Source organism: Terrapene carolina, unplaced genomic scaffold (assembly GCF_002925995.2).
Source record: "Terrapene carolina triunguis isolate 2854851 unplaced genomic scaffold, T_m_triunguis-2.0 Scaffold146, whole genome shotgun sequence".
Taxonomy (NCBI): Eukaryota; Metazoa; Chordata; order Testudines; family Emydidae; genus Terrapene; species Terrapene triunguis.
In genome coordinates, this window is record NW_020664497.1 from 1,318,658 (window position 1) to 1,340,674 (window position 22,017).

The window sequence follows — 22,017 nt, forward strand, 5'->3', positions numbered from 1 at the left end:
CCTGCTCCAAAGGGCCTGGGCTCCTGTACTGTTGTGTTTGCCCAGCCTCTGCTCCAAAGGGCCTGGGCTCCTGTACTGTTGTTTTCCTCAGCCCCTACACCAGAGGGCCTGATTCCTGAGCAACCGGCTATTGATCACGTCTGCAGTGAGTCGGCGTGGCTCCCCTCCCGCCTCGGAGGGTAGAGCCCCGACTCACACTACTACATGGGGTCTTCAGTAGAGCTGCCTAGAAAACTGAATTTCAGTTCTGTGAAAATTTCTGAGCGTTCACAAAATTTTTATCTTCAATCAGGACCAAAAGGAAAAATTCAAAAGTTTTCGCAGAACTGAAATTCCACTATATTGTTTTGGAAACATTTAGACATGGCATTGCCAAAACAAAATACGCTCCCCAGATACTTGTCAGCTTACCAAGAGTCTGGTGAGTTTCACCAGTGAAATTCAGTGGTGAGCAACAACCAAACTGATCATCATGTCAATTTCACAGCTACCAGGATTTCCAAGGTCTCTGGTGGGTTGAAGAAAAATATGGAGCTTGGAAGTGCCAGCTCCCAAATTTCAAGACTCCTGGCTCAGCTAGGGTTCCCAAGCTCCCCTTCAGCCTGCCAGTGTTCTGTTGGAAGTTAACTGATGCCAAACCATTTCCATGAAACATTTCAATTTTGATTAATCATTATATAACAAAAATGTTTCTTCAGAATTTTTCCAGACACCACTAGTATTTAGCTTACCTACTGAGACACACTTAAGAGGAGATTGAACAGTGAGACCACTGAGCTCTAATTGCTTTCAGGTAGCAAGCTCCTGTCATCAGTCTGTTTTTTTACACTAGAGCAGGGGTAGTCAATTTTTTTTGTCAAGGTCCAAATTTCTTGGACGAGGTATAATCAAGATCCAGACTCCAGAGAAAATAATTAAATAATTAAAAACCCCAATAACAATAAGTACATAAAAAAAAGATATCAGTGTCTGTTCAAATGGCGGGTCCGGATTTGGCTTGTGGTCTGCCTATTGACAACCCCTGCACTAGTTCATGTAGGGGGAAGTTTCTTGTCTTTCCCCCCCACAAACACACACATCAATGACCAGAAGTTTGTAGATGCGCCTTATTCAAAGAATTATGTAACCCTGTACTGTTGGGGCTGTTTTCAGACAACTAGACACACCCCATAAAGTTTCACCTCCTAAGATTCCAAGTTCTACTTCAAAACATGGTTTTCTTAACACTAATCTTTCTGGTGATTAAAGAGAAAGCCCATATAACCTTACCAGCCAAGAACCCCTCATCATGAGGCTCATGAGTGCAGGAGATCTGCTGACTGCTACAGCAGACAATGCTGTCAAACCAACACTTCCTGCAAAGTACATGTAGGTAGAACGGATTCGGTCTTTCACATACTGAGGCCAAATACTGAAAGAGATGAAATTATGAACAGTTATGTTGCTATTTTTTCATCTTTTAATTGATCTCACCACTTATTCTTAGTTCTGATACAATCAAACTGTTATAAATATTTAAGACTAATGAGATCCATCTTACAGTGGCATACAACATTCAGTTTAGAGACATTTGTCATGAAATATATCATGTTTTAGGCCTTAATTTGTTAACTTCTTTTCCACCATGCACAAAGTTATGTTGTTGCCATGAAACTATGCTAGTTAAGTATGGGGTGACATTCTACTATAAATAATACTAGTGAAACTGGTCTATTGTAAACATTTCCTGTGTGTGTTCCTTTCACTCATGTCTCCATACTGTAAGTATCTTAAAAGGCAAGAGAGTGGTGTGAATAAGTATATTATAGGTTTTAAAACAGTCTAAAAGGAAAAACCCATAGTATATGTACTAACAATTGTAAGTAATTTAATGAAATGGTCACAAGTTGCTAAGTCACCAGAGCAATGTATTATCACATGACATACATGCTATGTTTTGAGATAAGGAATAACCTAGAAATAACCTTAGATACAAAAAGCTTTTGTATTACTATGTTTAAAAAACAGATTCTATGAAGACAGAATTCCCACCAGTTAGTGACATTTAATAAAGATTATGCATGTTTTCTGCCACATTCCATTTTACATAGTTACTATTTTCCCCAGAAGTCTGCAGACAACCCGAAAACATCTCAGAAGTGCAAACTTTTCCCCATTCATCTTAAAGGGTGGTAAATGAATGACAGTTATTTGACTGTTATCAGAGAAGGTTGTCAATTGTATTAGAAGATTGGCACAATAGGATGCTAAAGTGAGATGTCACTTGAAGCACGAATGCGTGGAGCTTTGAATATCACTTCTTCCCTATCTCTTTCCGTTATGAACCTAGTAAGTTTATCACAAAACTGAGCAAGATTTTCTTCTTTTAAGCCCACACATTCATAAACTTTAACATATGATTTATTGCTTGAAGGCTTCATCATTAGCTAGGATGCTCCACCCCCACATGGAACAGAATTTGTTATGCCGAGGGCAAACACTTTTTGTAAGTTAGTGTTTACAAGAGACAGGTAGATAGGGAACAATTATGACCTGCTTACAAAGTTTACATTTCTTACAGCTCTTGGTGAATTCAAGAAGCTATTTTTGCTTTCTGAACAGGGTCTCAGAGGAACCCTAGATAATGTGGATTTAACTAACACTTTCACAGAAGTTAGAACATCCACCTACATTTTAACTCATGACATTCCCCAGACAAGAATATAGATATATACCATTTGAGAGGAGGCAAAAATACTTCAAAGTTAATAGTATTTGCAAGATAGGAAGTGGGATATTTATAGCAGCAGTGAGCCAAATTGCATTTAAACCCAAAGCTTCAACAAAATTTGTTTTCAGGTTTATATATAAAAATCAATGCTTTCTGCAAGAAACTAGCATTTTTCTTTTTAGTTTAAAGTCATAAAAAGTATCCATGCACAGAAGGAGACTGGTTGGGAGAGAAATTTGCATGTAAATAAGGGTGAGTTTCAACTGATCTAGCCTTGATTTGAAATAATAAGCGTGATATTTTGCTCACACAGCTTTTTCAATGGCTCCAATTTCATTTGACATTCCCATTCCATAATAACATAGAGCTCCAAGACCAACAGCAGCCCCTCCAGCAACAATCCATCTTCCCATCTGGTCCACTGCAAAACAGAAAAAAGTATTGATATTCCTGCAAGTGTTTTGTCCTGGGATCGAGTAGAACAGTTTTCTAATTTCAGTTTCATTATGTAAACAACAACTGATAAGGAAGGGAAAAACCTCAAGATTTATAAAAACTCTTCATTCTTAATGTCCAAATAAAAACTTTATCTGTTAGTCTATCATTATTTTATAGGAACTTTTCATCCACACTGATTGTTTCTCTTCCATGAAACGAAGTTCAGAGAGGAACAAAGATGCCCTCTGAATATCAAATTCTCTTGTACTGCTACATGATGCAGCTTCAAACTACAGTTAGCTAGCTACATGGATCAATAAATAAATGTTACATATTTTAAGTTTATCAACAGGAGGCAGCCATTTCTAAGACTATACAGTAAGTGGAATAAAAACAAAGAATGAAAAAAACAAGAATAATGTCACCCACCAATTGGTTAGTGATACGTGCCTATCATCTAGGTAAGTTTCTTTATTAAAAACAGGAGAAAAAAAAAAAATCAGGCCTTTCAGGTCTCTTACCCTTTTGCCCTCCCCTCTTGTTGTTGCCTTCTAAACCTGCTCTCATTGACAACAATTATAAAAAAATTTTATCCATCAGAAAGACCTGAAATTGGACGTTACTGACACTGCTGTAAAGGATAACTGTCTAATAAAGATGAGAAGTAGCAACTGTTGATACTTCCAGTTGCATGGTTTGTTTTTATTGGAAAAACTGTAGTCTCTCTCAAGGAAGTTTTATGAAAAAGAAGATTTGATATAAAACAAACCTAGGTATGTGTGTACTGGACTAGATGTGCTACTCAACAGTAACCCTTTTGTGGTCTATCTGGCAAATCCATATTTAGAAAAGCAGAGCTTTGAACTTCTTGAATATGTAAAGTCAGCACATTTGGTATCTGTGTTGTGTACATTATGACAGCAGATTAAATTCAAAAGCATTGTACGCTTCTTACTAACTACAAACACAGGAAGACTGATCTTTCAGTAGCTATGCTGCACAATACTAATGGTATCAAGACAAACATTCACTCTTAGAATAGAAGATCACACTTCTTTGGATGTAGAGAATGGTTAATTTCCATTAAAAAAAGGACTTCAATCCTCAAGCTGATCTAATAGAGTCAATTGCCACTAACAGCCATAAATTGCCACTAAATTTATTGTACTGTAAACTGGCACCAATTCCAGTGATTTCAATTGAACTGTACTTGTTTACACCAGGGCTCAATTTGGCACAGTTCTCTTTAGTCACATGAGGTGATTGTTTAAAACCTTGCCAATTCAGTACCAAAGAATTATATTTTGAAATTATACAAGCTCAAAGTAGCTGATCAGCTAACGAGCAGACCCTGGAACTAGAGCTCAGTTTATCTTCCTGCCCTCCGTCACCCCCCAACCCCAATCCCACACTAATACTAGAGTATCAGGAGATGTGAATTCTGTCACTGACTCACTGTAAATTCGGGAAAGTCACAACCATTTTGCCTTTGATTACCCATCTATAAAATAGAGGCAATACCTCAGGGATGTTGCAAGGCCATAGAAATATGAATCCTACACATAAAAATAGATCTCTGCTTCTGAAAAATATGTTTAACTTTTTAAGAAACTTAATACTTGACGTATGAATGACTGAGAGAAGGTCTTCAAGTTCAGGAATTTCCATGTACTTCACAATAGTTATGACTATGAGCAACTCAAATTGCTCCATGGCTACTGGAGGTATTAGCAATATCAAATGTTGCAGAGAAGTGAAGAAACCCATTTTTCAGACATTTGTTTTCAAAGGCTTAGTCAAACTCTATACTAAGTCATAATGATCCAGGATTTTAAACTGATTTCTTTGAAATAAGCTTTACAGTTGGTGTTCAAACATTCTGAATACTTGAGTAGAATGGTTATTCACCTTTAAATGCAGTTTCCATTGCTGGCTCAAAGGCTGCTTCTTTAATTTCTTGGCCAATTCTTCCACGCCGCACACCCATTTTTGCTTTGGAGGCATACCCCTGTTATGAGCAGACAGAAAGGAAAGACAGTTAAATAGATCCGAGAACAATAAAGATTTACAAGTAGTACCTACAGATTAATGGCAAACTCTCTGTTTCAATTAATAGCAAGATAACAGTATAAGTAAAAAAAAGGAGTTATTTAAATATAACTGATCCCTTCTAACTCAGGTGTCATTATCCTCTTAAACCAATTGTGCAATACTCTAACAACGCTGACTACACTAAATTACAGAAATTACAAAAGTATCAATTGTATCTTAATATATGAATACTGGCAGAGCAGACAGCATGATTTTATTCCGAGAAAAAACTTAAATACCCTCCCACCCCACCGGCGCTGTAAATGGCCAGAACATACTGTTTTTTGGCTTTGCATAAATAAAGGTAAATATTTGCTGCCTATGTGCTTGTGAACAGGCCAGACTGAAAGGCATGGAGACTGAACTCAAACTGATCACAGTTTTGGGTGAAGCAGTTATAGCAACACTCCAATTTTCCTTACATTGTACCACTTGAATCCTTAACTCTACTCTGAAGGGCAAGAGTAGAATTAGGGCCCATAAATTAAGATTTTATGGCACGGAAGATCTAAGAGAAAAGATTTAAGATGAACGCCAACAAACTTTTGAAATACAAGCAAATCAAAATTATGTTATGATTTCTATGATCCTTGGCTCTCACTGGTTAAAACATCCCCTGGAAATTTGAAGCCACTGCACTCTCTTGGCTTTCTTTATTAATCTGCACATGCAGATGTGTTCCTAAATATGAGCTGTAAGGACTTAGGAAATTAAAATATTCTGCAGGAGTGTTTCAACACAGATTTAGAAAACATAAGGAAAGGAGTGGTAGTCAAAGTTGACCCTAGAAACTTTTTAACTATAGTTGTGAGAGAAACATATATAGCACTTCTTAAATGCGGATAGCTATTAGAACAGAATTTAACATCAATCTCTTTTTTTTTTAAAAAGCAACTTACAATGATATAGTACAGAAGATGCACTGTTGTACACAATCTACAAAACAAACCCAAAGTGCACAAAAAGAGGATATTTAGAATTTAGTTGAAATAACTTGGACTTTAGGGCTCATGAAAGTACCAGAATAAAAATCTGGGAGACAAAAACACTAAGCACAAAGCAAACAATCAGACAAACTTTCCTCAACCCAGTTTTCTTTAAAACCCACTCTGCAATTTTTTTGGGTTGGGGGTGGAGGAGCAACTCCCCTGGTGATACAGACAGGTGAAAGAATTTTAAAATGGAGTTGTTTCTAAATCTACTGCAGCAACAATGGTAAATATGCCTGATTCCTGTCTACACTAGTGTTTCCCGTGTAGTAGAGAGAGAAGTTGGGTGAGGGAAGTAATAACTTCTGTTGGTCCAATAAAAGATATTACCTCACTCACCTTTTCTCTAACATCTTGAGCCCACCACTGCTATAACACAACTGCAAGTTTCCAGTGTAGTGGCAGAATGAGACTCAGAAATTGGTGCAGGCTTCCCCAAGAGATCAGTGTCAGAGGACAAGGCCTTCCCAGACACGACTTATGACGTGAAGGAGTCCAATCTGTGAAAGAAGCTTCTTGGAACATCTCTGGGGGTGAGTTTTCATCTGTAATCAGTTTCTTAATGTATTAGGCTTAGACTTGCCTGTTGTGTTTTATTTTGCTTGGTAACTTATTTTGTTCTGTCTGTTACTACTTGGAACCACTTAAATCCTACTTTTTATATTTAATAAAATCACTTTTGCTTATTAATTAGCCCAGAATAAGTAATTAATACCTGGAGGAGGGAACAGCTGTGCATCTCTCTCTAACAGTGTTATAGAGGGCGGACAATTTATGAGTTCACCCTGTATAAGCTTTATACAGAGTAAAACGGATTTATTTGGGGTTTGGATCCCATTGGGAACTGGATGCTGGAGACAGGAGCACTTCTTAAGCTGTTTTCAGTTAAGTTTGCAGCTTTGGGGGCGTGTTTCAGACCTGGGTCTGTGTTTGCAGCAGGCTAGCATGTCTGGCTCAACAAGGCAGGGTTCTGAAGTCCCAAGCTGGCAGGGAAAACTGGCTCAGAGGTAGTCTCAGCAAATCAGGTGACAGTCCCAAGGGGGTTTCTGTGATCAAACCTATCACACCACTAACATGAGAGATCTGAGGGGGTTTATCCAAGCTTGATGCGTGTGGTTGGTGAATGATTTGCACACAGAGCAACAATGAGGAACACTTTCATCCCCAAGACAAAAGAGAGAGAATACATTTACTACTGGAGGAGGACACGAGACCTTATCAGAGAAGCATGGTTTGATGTCAGACATGGCTTAAATGAGCAAGTCAGCCTGCTGCCGGTCTGGGGTCCCGGCCCGGCCCACATAGAGTGGGTACCTACCTTCTCCCTGGTTTTAGCCCATTTTCTTCCTCTGTCTCTGCACTGAGCTGAGGATGGGAGTGCACTGAGCACAGGGCTGGGGTGAAGGAGCAGGCTGAGGGTTGGGGTGTAGGGTCTGGCCAGGAGCTAGAATGAAGGAGGGGGCTCAGGGTTGGGGCAGGTGGTTTGGGTCTGGAGTGCTACCTGGGCAGCTCCCATTTGGTGCGAGGGGTGCAGGTGGGAATGTGTGTGTGTGTGTGTGTGTGTGTGGTGGGGGGGGGGGGGCAGGAGCTCCCATTTGGTGCTCATGGTAAGGGAGGGAATGTGGGGGCACAAGAGTCAGAACATGGGGTGTGTGTGGGCTGGGTATGTGGGGGGGTGCAGGAGTCAGGGAAGGGTGCTGGGGGCATGTGAGGGGGTGCAGGAGTCAGGGCATGGGGTGTGGGGGGCTGGAGTCAGGGCTGGGATCATGGGGGGGTGCAGGGGTCAGGGCAGAGGGCTGCGGGTGTGTGAGGGGGTACAGGGGTCAGGCAGGGGGCTGGGAGTGTGACGGGGGGTAGGGCGGGAAGCAGGGTGGGAGTTGGGACTCCTGGGCTCTGGGAAGGGGCTGGTGTCTGACGCTCGGGGGAGGAGTGCTGGGAGCAAGGACTCTGGATTCCTAGGTTTCCAGCTGGGCTCTAGTTGTTCGAGGGGATGGGGAGCAGACGAAGACTAGGGCTCCGGATTCCTGGGTTCTGCCCTCAATGCCGGAGGAGACTGGGGTCCAGTGACCTGGGGCGGCGAAAGAGGCGCGATCCAGCTGTTCCCAGAGTCCAGCAGGCGGCGAGCCGCAGCCCCCGGGCTCGGGTTCAGGCTGTGGGACGTAGCCTGCCCCAGTACAGAGCCAAGCTCATTCCGGCACCGGGGCTCCAACCCCGGGGCAGCCTGTCTGTGTCCAGGGAGCGGGGCCGGCCGTGCTCGGGGCGGGCGCATGGCGCAGCTGGGACCCAAGACCCTTCCCCACTTACAGGCCTCGCGGGTGCTGCGACTCCTGTGTTGCCGGGTCCCTCTTCCTGCCCCCGCCAGCGGGGCTGCTTCCCGGACACACTAACCCGGAAACACAACCTCCCGCCGGAAGTGACAGAGGTCAGCAAAGCATGTACAAATGCCGGCGGGAGGGGCGGAGAAGAGCGGGCCGGGCAGGATTTTTAATGGCACACTGCTGCCTGCCGGGGGGGGGGGGGGGGGGGGGGGGCGGGGCCCCCAGACAGCAGGGCGGCCGCGGGGGGGGGGGGGGGGGGGGGGGCGGCGGCGGCCAGGACCCCAGCAAGCAGCAGCATGCCATTAGAAATCAGCTCGCGTGCCGTCTTTGGCACGCATGCCATAGGTTGCCGACCCCTGCTGTAGAGTTTCTGCTTGTCATCTGCAGTGGCTAGAAGGAATTGAGTGGCTGGAGGAGTATGCTCTCTTATAAGTCCTTGAATCGCGTAGGTTGAGAGGAGGGAGAGAAACATAAGGACAGGCAAGGTCTGAGCACATCTCCAATGTTTGCTGCTGTTCAAGAGTTTTGAGCATGGATGCTCAAGATGCACATGACATTTAAATGGGAATCTGTGCAGACAATTCAAGAAATACAACTCCATACTAGTCTTCTGAGCCAAGATTTCTAACAAGTGAGTCCCAATTAGAGTAAAATATTCATTGTACATCTTTGGGCCACTGTTAAATAACCTTTTTGTCAGGCTGCTGCTTCAGTAAAACACTGAAGCGCTGTCGTCCCATTAAGTTGGGCCTTCCATTTCAGTTACCTCACTTACATTTTCATCTGCACCAAAATGCGTCTTTTAGTAAACATGGAAATGGTCTCAATGGTCTAATTTGACACCTTTTGTACAAACAATTCTTATCAAATTAAAAAAAGCTACCTTACCCGGTTAGGTTGCAAGATCCACCGATTTGCTTTTATGCTGGAATTCCTCAAAGCTGGGAAGGTCTGTGTAAGTGCAGGACGGAGACTCTGGCGTGGCAGTGTCCATAAACACGCTAATCTTGCTGCCAGCATGGTTGCTGCTTTTGATTCAATAATGAGTATTCCTGTAATGGCATGAGAAGAGATGCTTTAGGATTTGGTTATTGTATCACAAAAAGCACAAATAAAGCAGTAAGATTATTTGCCAGTTATGTAACAAAAAAAAAAGTTTTATTTATCATCAAGTACTATAAAAAAAAAAAAAAAAAAGAACCGAGCAACTACATGAGATGTTCTGGAGTTAAATACAGCCAGTACAGATACAGGCGAGTTTAACAGCACACCCTTTAGTCTAGAAAGTCAAGGATTTGACTTCCCATGCCAGAATTTTGAATCATACCACATGCTCACCAGAGAAGAGGGAAGGTATCTCTTCCTCTAACTTATCTGAACAATCTTGCGTGTGCTCATAACTAATTTTTTTTTTTAAATGGAGATATCCTATCTCCTAGAACTGGAAGGGACCTTGAAAGGTCATTGAGTCCAGCACCCTGCCTTCACTAGCAGGACCAAGTACTGATTTTGCCCCAGATCCCTAAGTGGCCTCCCCAAGGATCGAACTCACAAACCTGGGTTTAGCAGGCCAAATGCTCAAACCACTGAGCTATCCGTCCCCCCCTCCTCAGTCCAAATGCAGGTTTGAGACCTTGTGGTGTTAAGAAATAAATTAATCTCCTGCTAAACATTCACCCCACCCTAAATCCTGGAAATAGAATGCACTACCCAGGACTATCATGTACATGGACTACTAATCAAAATATCACCTTAACTTAAGTTCATTGAAGTGATGTGTAGTACAACCCCAACACCAGCAAGCTCTTTTTACATAATTTTAAAAATACAATTAACTAACTTCATCTTAATACTCCACCAAGGTCACAGATGAAAGAACCTATACAAGACAAACTCGGTTTTATTTTATTTACAACAGTCAACCTACTGTATGCTCTACTAGTACTACCAGTTTATTTTCACAAACACTGCTTTTTCTAGTCTTAGAAGTATTTTCTTTCAATACAAAAAGATATGTATGACTTTTCTCTATAAAGATAAAAATAAGCTACCAATACACTATCACAGTTACTTGACACTTTCATAGACACCAATTTGCTTTTATTTATATGTAGCGACAAAGGGATGCATAGTACAGTTTTAATCCTCATTTCAGGCTCCTAAAACAATTTTATTTGTATTTACGCACATTATAACAAGCACAGCTATTTTTTAGAATTTAACTGAAATTTTCTACTAGCCCTTAGATTAAGATCTTTGGGACAGTGCTACTCTGAAACCTATCTTTGGGACAGACACCAGGTCTTTGTTTATACAATGCCCAGCACAGTGGAGCCCTAATCATGATTGAGGCCTCAAGCACTACCATAATATAAATATTAAATGAGTCAATTTCAAAAGGAGAAAGTAAAGCAGATGTCCAAAGAACTGCTAAAGAAAAAAAAATATTCACTTCGTTTTGTAACTCAGTTATGAAATGCCACTGTTACAAAGAGGGGTTTTTTCAGAAATCAGTAGAGAATCTTTTGGTTTTTGTGTTACTACATTCTCTGAAAGGTTGATAAGTGATGAAATTTATGACAAATTTTCAGAATTTTAAAAAGCAACAGAGTCCTGTGGCACCTAGGCATTTCCCTCTCCCCAGGACCCTGCACCCCACATACAGCAAGAGGGGCAGCTCCCCCAGTGCCCTCCCCCCATACAGCAAGAGTGACAGCTCCCCTGTCAACCCCCAGGGCCCTTCGTGCTCCCCCTCCCCCACGGCGCTCCGGTACCCGGCCGGCGGGGCAGGAGGCACAGCTCCCCCGCAGCGCTCTGCCCGGCTCCGATAGCGGGGCCCAAGGAGACTGGAGAAGATCACAGGACGCGGGCCGGGCGGGAGAGCGAAACCAACAGCCGGCTCCGAGACCCCCTCACCTTCCCAGCGCCCAGGCTACCACCGCCACTGCGCTCTATGCCGTATCCCTGATGTGCGAGCACAAATTGTGCGTCACGAGCCAAGTTACGTGTGATGACGTCCACAGCAAAGCTGAGTGGCTCGCTCTTCTCACGTGATCTTAAAACGGGACACTGCCGTTGGCTACGCCGCGCTCAGTAGCCATATTAGATTTGGGCAGCGAAGGTACCTGTCCCATATTGAATAAGGGCAAAGAAGCCATCTTTAATTCGGCAGTGGAAGCTTCTGGAAGACATCTTGCCTGGGAGCGAGAGAACCATTGACAGGGTCTGGGGCGTTAGCAGCCATCTTGCAAGAGGGTATGTCTAGCTATTAGCAGCCATCTTGAATGTGGTAAAGTCAGCCAGCAGTGACAGCCATTTTGAATGAGGGCAAGGTGTCCTTGCTCAGGCTAGGGTGACCAGATGTCCCGGTTTTATAGGGACGGTCCCGATTTTTGGGTCTTTTTCTTATATAGGTTCCTATTACCCCCCCACCCCTGTCCTGATTTTTCACACTTGCTGTCTGGTCACCCTAGCTCAGGCTGAGAAACCTGTGGCCAGTGCTCGGCCAAGTGCCCTGCCATTATCCCTCATCCTGTGGTGTGCTGAGTACTTGCGGGCCACTCTCCCTCCACTGCTGGGGGAAACTGGAGCTCTCGGCCGCCCTCTAAAGAGCAGCAGGGCCCGGCCGCTCTGCCTGCATCCCCCACCGCATAAGTAGGCCAGGCACCAGCCTGAGGTGGGCGGCGGCGTGAAGAGTTTGGTGGCCAGGCCCTGGATGGTGCTGACACCCTTCATTGGCCCTGCAAGGGGACACTGCTGAGTTCAGCAGAGCCCCATCCTGTCCCAGTGTGCCACTCCCCATGCAGACATGGTGCCAGCGCCAAGCTCCCGGAGCCCCGTGCTGCCCCAACGCCAGGGTCCCTCGGCACGCTCAGAACCCAGACCCTCAATCTGGCACCTCCCTCCGAGCCTCAGAACCCGCTGTCCTGCTGCCTGGCCCTCTCAGCCCAGCGCTGACTCCTCCGACTCCCCATGACGGGAACACGGCCCTCTCCCACAACCCCACCCCAAAGGGTGACGTTTACAGTTTAACGCTCTCAGGGGCATGCAGTAATTGTGAAACAGTCAACACCCTCCCCACCCAGTCTAATATCTGTATGCTCTTTACTTAATGGCTGAAGCCCAAGGGAGTCCAGATCATACAGAACATCCTAAATGTAATTTCCCTCACTAGCTCACCCCTCCCTATGGAGGGTCTTGGGGTATCGTCTGTTATCACCCTCACCGACCCTGCCCCTGCAGCAGCATCTCTCGTCTTAATCTAGTGAAAAATGGTTCTTTTCCCCCCGTCCCCCACTGTGAGTTCCTTTATAGACTCCTGCTGGGTAACCTGCTTCTTTTCTGCCTTTTGATAATTCTCCATTACTTCCAACTCCCTCCCCACCTTCTGACAAAAAGAGGAAATGTTTTCGCCCAGGTAGGTACATTTGTCCCAATGTATTTTACTTTGAGTAGACCATTGTTGAGGGCTGATCACTCACCCTATCTCTAGCCTGGCAGAGACGTCACACCCCTGCTAACTCAGAGTGGATCCACATGCATATCTGCTTTTCATGACACAGCAATTTTCATGATACAGTTTCATAAAATGATCTACAGTTCAGAAGTGGTACAACCAGAACCCCTAATTTGTTACAACATGCCACAAAATATGCTATCAGCTCTGTCAAAATACCTCTGTGTGTATGTGTGTTATCAGGAGGTGAATGGCTGGAGAAAAATAAAATCATAACACAAACCTGAGGGTCACCCTATGAAATTAATAGGCTGCAGGCTTAAAACCAACAAAAGGAAGTACTTCTTCACACAACACACAGTCAATATGTGGAGCTCGGTGCCATGGGATTTGTGAAGGCCAAAAGTATCACGTGTTCGAAAAAGAATTAGATGAGTACATGGAGGATAATGGCTATTAGCCAAGATGATCAGGGATGTAAACCTATGCGCTGGGTATCCCTAAACCTCCAACTGCCAGAAGCTGGGACTGCACAGCAGAGGATGGACAACTCAAAATTGCCCTGTTCTGTTCATTTGCCCTGAAGCATCTGGCACTGGCCACTGTGAGAGACAATATACTGCGCTAAATGGACCATTGGTCTGACCCTGTATGGCTGTTCTTATGTTAATGAGTTCAGTTGTTCAATGTGCAGTAAAAGCTGGGATTAGTGGCTCGGTGGCAAGAACCAAAATAATGAGAGTTACACCTTTGGGTTTATTGATGTTTAGAGAATAAGGACTAGTGCTCCTATGAGATGTTTATTAATTGCTATGTTAGTTCTGGGTAGCTGTGTTGTTAATACAATATTAGCTAAAGTGTGGCACTGAGCCATAGCCTTTTGTTAGGGGCCACGTGGAGCCAGGCTATCCCAGCAGGAGCACCGAAGGCTTTGGACCCATTCCCTGCCCCTTTTGCATAGCTAGTGTCAAGCCTAGCCTTGGGTACATGTGCTTGCCAGGTGGGTGAATAGGAGGAAGGAGAGAATTTGGCACAGTACCAAATAAAACCTTCTGAAGAAAACCTACCCTTCATCAAAAAAAAGATTCACTTAGGGCTGGTCTACACTACACAATTAGGTCGACATAAGGCATTTTATGTTGACCTAATTAAAGTGTCGACAGCCTTGCTCCTGCTGATGTAAGTGCCCTGCTACACTGACATAATAACTCCATCTCCATGAGAGGCATAGGGCTTATGTCAGTGTATTTAGGGCGACACAGTGTCTGTGTAGACACTGTTGCTTACATAACCTGTTGGCTGTCTTGTCAATTTCATGGCAGGAGTAGTGAAATTGACAAGAAAGCTGGGAGCTAGAGCCCAGCAACCTCCCCCCCCACTCTTCTGGAGAGCTGGGGGTCTGGACTCCACTCCCAGTTGGGAGCCAGGGAAGAATGGATCCCACTCCAGGCTGGGAGCTGGGGTGAGAAGCCCAAACAGCAGGACTCCACTCCCAGTGGGGAATGGTGAGGTGAGACGCTCCAGGCAGCTTCCCCCGCACCCAGTGGGGAACAGGGAAGCCGGTGGGGCAGCCAGGCTCCCAGCAGGGAGCTACCTGTGGAGCTGGGGAGCTGGGAGCCTTACACTGCCCCTCTTAAGTCAGTGGAAGCGCTCCTGGTGAGGTCACATGCCATTGATCCAAGGAGGGTAATATGGACATGCATACTGCGGAGTTTGTAAATTGACCTAATATAGGTGGACTTACATTTCTAGTGTAGACACACCCTTATATACAGTTTTGAAGCTCAGTTATGACATTCCACCCCAAAAATCCCTTTCTTTCCCTCCCCATCTATCCTTCCCTTCCCCCTATTTCTTTTGCGCCCTCAAACCTTCCTGGCATTCTTCTTGTCTCCACTCTTCTGCCCCTTTAGGCTGGGATTTTGAAAGAAGCCTAAACAATTTAGGTGCCCAGTTCCAACTGAAAGTCAGTGGGACTTAATTGCTTTTGGTTCCTTTCAAAATTTCAGCCTGTGCCCTTCCCCATAAACAAAACAATAATAAGATGTGTTTCTATCACAGTTCTGCTCAGTTTGTGTGTTGCATCCTTTTCCCAACCATATTTTCTTTTTAAATGGTAAGGTTTTCAGAGCAGAAATTTCTTTTTTATGTATTGTAGGGTGCCTAGCACATTGTGTATGCTACTGTAATAAAAATAATGTATCTATTAAGACCTTGTGTGGAAGTTAGGGGAAAGGATGTGGGGGAATCTCAGTGAACCTTTGCCTTCCTTCGAGTGTGCACAGACTCTGCTGCAGTGGTAATTTGGTCCAGAGTGCGTCCTATGAACTGTAAAATCGTTTCTCTTTGTTTCCAGCAGATGGCATTAGCTGTGTGAAAATAAATATGAGGAAGGCTTTAAAAAGTTAACTTTTCCTTCAAGGAGCAGAATAGTCCATCTTGTTCTCTGTGAGTTTCCCTCCATTTTGTCAGATGCTGTGTTTGCTGAGACAGGCTTTAGAATGGCAGCAAGGAGAGGTTTATTGGCTAATAAATGCAGCCACTGAGCAGTAATAATAATAGGCATTTGATCACTCTGTGTCAGTGGTATTTTGTTTTTTAAAATGTGTGTTAATAATGACAGAGGTACAGACACCAAGCAATGACCACCATTTATGTCACTGTATAAGTAAGTAAGTTATTATTTATTATTTCCATAGCAGCATACTGTATGTATGCATAGAATTTTACAGACGAATAGAAGATACTGTAAGAGCCTTGAGAGATGTAAGTCAAACATAGGAGTACAAGGAATTGAGGCTAAACTGAATAAAATGTGAAGGTTGACAGAATTATTAATGATTGGGAGATTAGCAATTGTATGTCCACATCTTGTTATTTCCTTTTCTAATAAGAAAGTTAATACAATAAATAGATAATTTGAAGAAGCAAAGTCTGGCAAAAATCACGTGTGGCAGATTGATGGATAGCTGATCAGAACATCGAATCTAGAGGAGGGATTTGAATGAGAAGAATGAGGCTGCTATGGTGCGCACAATCTGGGAGGATAATCCAGGCAGAGGAGGGCAAGTCTAATAAGATTCAGGGCCTGATTGTTATTTACTCCAAAGCCTCTTTACACTGCTCTGGTATAACTGAAAAATCAGCCCCTTAGAGCTTTGAAGTCTGTTGAGTTAACTTCAACCCCAGAGTGCTATAGCACTGAAGAAAGTACCAGCTTCGAGTTCACTGTAAATTTTATTTATTTAGAGTTTTACAGTGCTTATTGCAGGCTCTAAACACTTTATAATTCTTACATAAAAAGGATTCAATAGAGAAGTTTAAATTTACACTGCAGGTAATAATCATGATCTATGAAAAAACCACATCTTTCCTACTAAGGCACCCGGATGACAGAAAAATACCTTTGGGATTTTCAGTGCAGTTAATCAACCAGTTCTGTCCTAAATCCTGTACTTCAAAAATGGCTTTGCTGTTTGCCAGAAAGTGCATGAATCCATGCTATAGTGGACCAAGGTGCAGAACAAATTCCACAACAGAAGTGTGTTTATGGAAACTGTTCTGCTAGCAGCCCCTCCCTTTGTAATGGAGGGAGTTAAAGCATGTGCAGTTCACTCAGCCAAACACAATTGTGATGGTATATATGTAACCAGGTCCCCAGCCATTTAGGGCTTTTAGATTAAAACCAACACTGTGGATTCCACCTGGAAACCTACTGACACCAGTGTAATGTGCTCCTTTCACTTAAAGGCAGACATTTCCGCACTAACTTCAGTTAGTGCACGGCCTCAAGGTGTAGCCCCATGGAAAGTGCTTTGTAGTAGTTCAGTCTTGTGGTGGTAAAAGCACAGATGACAAGGTCCATCTTTGAAAGATAGGGTAGCCAACTGCAGATGCTGTATTAAAAAGCAGATTTTTCTAAGTCATGATTCCTTCTCAACAATTCTTTTGGGATAACACAGCTGTACATCACCCTCTACTTAGGACTGCATCTAAATTATAAACGGTCAATTTAACTGTGTATCCTTGACCTGAAATTTGAATCACCAAAATAGAAATGATCTCTGAGGAGCCAATTTACACAGGACCAATTTACGCCAATTACAGCTGATTGAAAAATGGTATTTCCTGTAAATATTTTGAAAGAAATGAAAAATTTCTAAAGAAATAAACATTTTGTTTTCAAAAGATTTCACAGAAATTTTGGCTTTGACACAAACCTGACAATTTGATTTTTCATAACCTAAAACCCCAACATTTTTCATTTTCCCATAAAAAAACCTCTACAAATTTTGAACAAAATGAGATTTTTGTGTGTGAAAATGTTAATTAAAGAAAGCCATTTTCACCAGTATAAGTCTTGACAGAAAAATTTCAATCAGTTTTAATGCCAATGCAGGATATGTTGGAAGAATCCAGTACACAACAGACACTGTCCGTCTTGTGAATAAAGATTAAACATGCAATTCCATCCAGTAGGCAGTGTCTACATATATATCTCCTTTCTATTGCCAGAACAGAAAGCATGGATGTAGTATGGCTACTTTAATTAGTTGAGCCAGTATAATCTGACCTTAGTTCAGCCATAAGGAGTCCCCAGACAACTCTTCCATTGTATGGGGCCACTTTGGCAGGTGCTGAGCCAGCATAGTTGGCCTTACACACCTTCTCACAGAAGATCCTGGTACAGAAAGGATTTGTGCTGAGGGTGGGAGAGTTTTAGTTTGCATGATCTTATGCCCCAGTTATTTCCCAGTAGCATGACAGACCATTGGGCCATTTCTGCCAGGGCACAAATTAGGTTGGCCTCAGAATGCCCTAACCAGTATTGGAGGCTGAACTAGCTGCCATGAGGCTAAGGTAGGGGAGTGTGGAAGGCTCTCCTGCCTCTTGAGCACCCTCTCATGGCCTGAGGTGGCTCTGCACGTGGCCCCTGCCTCGGAATTCCCTTATCCAGAGATGCTAGTAATAAAAGTCCCTCTATCTTAATTCAGAATTCCCCAACACTGTCCAAACAGTACATTCAATCTTTCAAGTCCCAACAGTCCAACAACTCACCAATTATAGCTCCAGCATCTTTCTTTAAATGCTCAGGTATAGCTCCAACATCTCTCATCACAGTCACACCTCACCCCAGCCCCTCTAGCTGGAGTGCTTCTCTGCCCTGTTTTGTTCTCAGGTATGGTTCTAGCTTTCACTCAGAGACATCAGCAGGATCACCCTCCATCATTCCCCAGCCTTCAGTCCTTTCCAGCCCCACTGGCTTCACCTGTCCAGCCACGACCATGCCTACACTACAAAATTTGGTCAACACAAGTTATGTCAGCATAAAGCCACTGGAGTTAGTATATTGCTTGTGCACAGGCATACTTGGCTCCTTGCATCAGCGCTGCACTTACTCACTCCTTGCTATTGTTGTGTTGTGTTGCTGCACAGTGTGGTGCACCATGGGTAGGTATCCCAGTATGCAGCCCATCACCATCCAGCACACTGTCTTTTGGGAAGTTTTGACAATGCATGGCGGGGCAGAAACCAGTTGTGCAGGGGTGACTGGGAGCAAGGAGTCAACTTCCCAGTGTGCAACTGTCTCCATCCCATTATGTCTTCTATATCCCATTATTCTCATGCATTTTTTAAAAATCCCATGAACCTACGTGGCCCTCTTCACTGTCTGCCGTCTCTGACAGAAGCACAGAGCCTGCACAGCTCTGCACTATTCTCATAAGAGTTACGAGCGCAGGACGCATAATCTTCTGGTATTTGCAGATCCAGAAGGATAATCAAATCTGTAGGGAACAGGATGATTTCTTGGAGGACAGACCGCTATGGGACATAGCAAGAACCAATTCAAGGTTTTTGGTGGCATTCATGGAGCAGCTGAAGTGGTGGAGTGCTGCTTCTGGGCCCAAGAAATGAGCAGTGACTGGTGGGATCACATAGTAATGCAGGTTTGAGATGACGAGCTGTGTCTGCAGAACTTTTGGATGTGCAAAGCCACATTCCTGGATCTGTGTGCCAATCTCGCCCCAGCCCTCCACTGCAGGGACATCATAATGAGAAATGCACTGACAGTAGATAAGTGAGTTGCAGTAGGACTGAGAAAACTTGCAATGCCAGATTGCTACCGATTAGTGGAAAATCATTTTGGAATTGGACAATGCACTGTGGGGGCCATAGTCATGCACGTGTGCAGAGCCATTCATTGTCTCCTGGTACACAGGATTCTGACTCTTGGCAATATGTAGGACATAGTGAATGGATTTGCAACACTGGGGATCCTGAATAACAGTGGAGCAATAGGTGGCACACATGTCCCATTTTGGCACCAGACCACCTTGCCACAGAGTAAATCAACAGAAATGATTACTTTTCTATGGTTATGTGAGCATTGGTGGATCACTGGTGATACTTCACCAACAGCAATGTTGGCTGGTCAGGGAAGGTGCATGATGCGCACATCTTTAAGAACACAGGACTGTCCAGAAAACTACAAGCAAGAACCTTCTTTTGCCTCCGGAGGATTACCTTGTTGAAATGTTGTAGTGATCGTGGGGGACCCAGCCTGCCCCTTGTTCACCTGGCTCATGAAGTCACTGGCCACCTTGACAGCACCAATGAAAGATTCAGCTATCAGCTCAGCAGGTGCAAAATAACAGTTGAATGTAGTTTTGGTAGACTAAAGAGACACTGGCATTGTTTACTTACAAGAGTGGATCTCAGTGAAAAAAAATCCTAATGGTTATAGCTGCCTTCCGTGTCCTACATAATATCTGTGAAGCAAAGGGGAAAAGTTCCTGCCGGAGTGGAGGTGGAGTGGCCGTGTACTGAATTTGAACCACCAGGCACAAGGACTATTAGAAAAACTCAATGTAGAGTTATATAGCTCAGGGAGGCTTTGAAAGAGCATGTTAACAGTGAGCCACAGTAATGCCATTTTCCAAAGACGGTGATGATTTTAGCTGATCTCTCATTCCTGAGAGTATTCACGGCACAGAGTGTACAGCTGCTGCTGGCATCCCGAAGCTGCCCAGGCTCGTATGCTGCGCGTTTGTGTAGTACAATGGTGCCTACCAAAGTTATTGCTGACTGGTGTGGGAAAGTGTGCTACTACAGAAGAAGAAATAAGGCTGTCAATGCTAGAAACCTTCAGGAGAGGATTCCAGAATATCTCCATGAAAGTTTCATCAAGATCTCTCAGTACAATTCAAGGGACATCCCTGTGTAAATAAACAAACTGCTCCACATGGCCTCCCTTGCCTAACTCTAAAGGGGAATGAAAAGCAGATAAAAACACTACCTCTCTTTATTGTACTGCTATCTCTTCTAGTACAAGTAAATTAATGAAAAGTCAATATCTGTGTCCTGTTAAGTTGGGGGCACCATCACTGCATCACTGTAATGGGAAATATAATTACACCTTTTCTTGAGGTTCCTTCCCCTGCATAGGGCTCGCCCATGCTCAACGACCAGGACTGACTGGACTGTGATGGAATCTCAAACAGGTCCTGGCTCGTGGCATAGCTGGACCCCCATGACTGCACATCCTCCATCCTTCTCCTCTTCCTCTATATTATCTTGGTCCTCGCTGTTCACACTAAGGGTATGTGACCAATGTTCCCTCTAATTTTTTCCATCCATGTTCAGAGTAAAATTTGTTATGTGCACCGAGGTAATGTGAAGATGTGCACCACCAGTAGAAACAAATAACCTAGGTATAACATATATTTTTAAAAAGTTACCATACGGATAATTACTCCAGCCAGGGCAGGTTAGGCATTTTAGAACTCACTACTCAAAGAATTAAATTTAAGTGTAAGAGAGAAATAAAAATTATGAAATGCATAGACTAGTCAAAAAACTAAAATAAAACACTTTGAAAGAATAAAATTACAGAGAATATATGTGCATTGCAGGAAGTACCAAGAAGTAACAACAACAATAATACAAGCATGTGTTGGGAGGTGAGTGTGTGTGTGTGTGTGTGTGTGTGTGTGAGAAAGAGAGAGAGAGAGAGATTGTGTGTGCTGGCTGCTGGGGAAGTCTCTGAGATACCATGCACTGTCTCTTTACTATACTCACTCATCTCCCGGAAGGCTCGTTCAGACCTCAGACTGCAGCAGCTCTCCTGCTCCTGAGCCCTGTTCCTCCTCCCCTGCTCTGCAGAGATGGGGTCCCGGGTGGGGGCAGGGAGAAAGGGATACCCTGATATCAGTGCCCACCTCTCCCCCGCACTCTGCACAGTCAGTGGGCGGGTCCCAGAAGCAGCTGGCAGGGGCTCCAAGGCAGAGGGCAGGAGCAATGTGGCTGCAAAGCAGTGGGGGGAGGGACACTTGAACACACCCTGCCAGATGTGCAAGGCTCTGCTAATCAAGTGTGCGACACTTAATCACTCCTGGACGGCCGCCCAACCATGCAGCTTAGAGGGAACACAGCCTGTGACTCAGGCACTTCAAAGGGATCCACAGTGGTATGTGGGGTGGTGGTGGGGGGGTCTCCACCAAGTATGGCCTGCAGTTCTTTGTAAAAGCAGCAGGTCTGTGCCTTGGCACCAGATTGACCATTTGCTTCCTTGGCCTTCTGATGTGCCTGATGCAGCTCCTTTGCTTTCATGTGACACTGAAGCTGGTCCCCATCATACCCCTTCTTCTGCATCCCCCATGAAATTTGCTCAAGATGTCCACATTTCTATGGCTGGTCCATAGCTTTGCCTGCACAGCCTGATCTCCTTACAGGTGCAGGAGATCCAATATCTCCGGTCTACTCCAAGTGGTAATGTGTCTGGAATGTGTAGCCAGCATGGGTATCTGTCAGTTGCACACAAAAATGGAGAGCTGCTAGATGTGCTGGCCAAACAGGAAAAGGCATTTCAAAAATTCACAGGGCTTTAAAAGGGAAGGAGCGGGCTTTCTGATGTTTGTGACCCCTGGACAGTGGAGTTCACAATTGTAACCAGAGCAGTTAGTTTTGAGGATTGTGGGACAGCTGCTAGAGGACTGCTAGGGTCAACATAAGTAA

The 22,017-nt window shown here is 44.0% G+C and overlaps 1 protein-coding gene across 1 annotated transcript in view; it reads right to left on the minus strand.

Moving 5' to 3' along the window:
• Nucleotides 1–11,546, minus strand: part of GHITM (growth hormone inducible transmembrane protein) — a 26,184-nt gene extending 14,638 nt beyond the window's left edge. The window contains exons 1-5 of the mRNA XM_024209991.2: nucleotides 11,463–11,546; nucleotides 9,435–9,598; nucleotides 5,057–5,156; nucleotides 3,020–3,131; nucleotides 1,270–1,411 (exon numbers count right to left, since the gene is read on the minus strand). Coding sequence (XP_024065759.2) covers nucleotides 1,270–1,411; nucleotides 3,020–3,131; nucleotides 5,057–5,156; nucleotides 9,435–9,566 — 486 coding nt within the window. The 5' untranslated portion in view covers nucleotides 9,567–9,598; nucleotides 11,463–11,546. The remainder of the gene's footprint in view (nucleotides 1–1,269; nucleotides 1,412–3,019; nucleotides 3,132–5,056; nucleotides 5,157–9,434; nucleotides 9,599–11,462) is intronic.
• Between the last annotated feature and the right edge of the window lie 10,471 nt (nucleotides 11,547–22,017).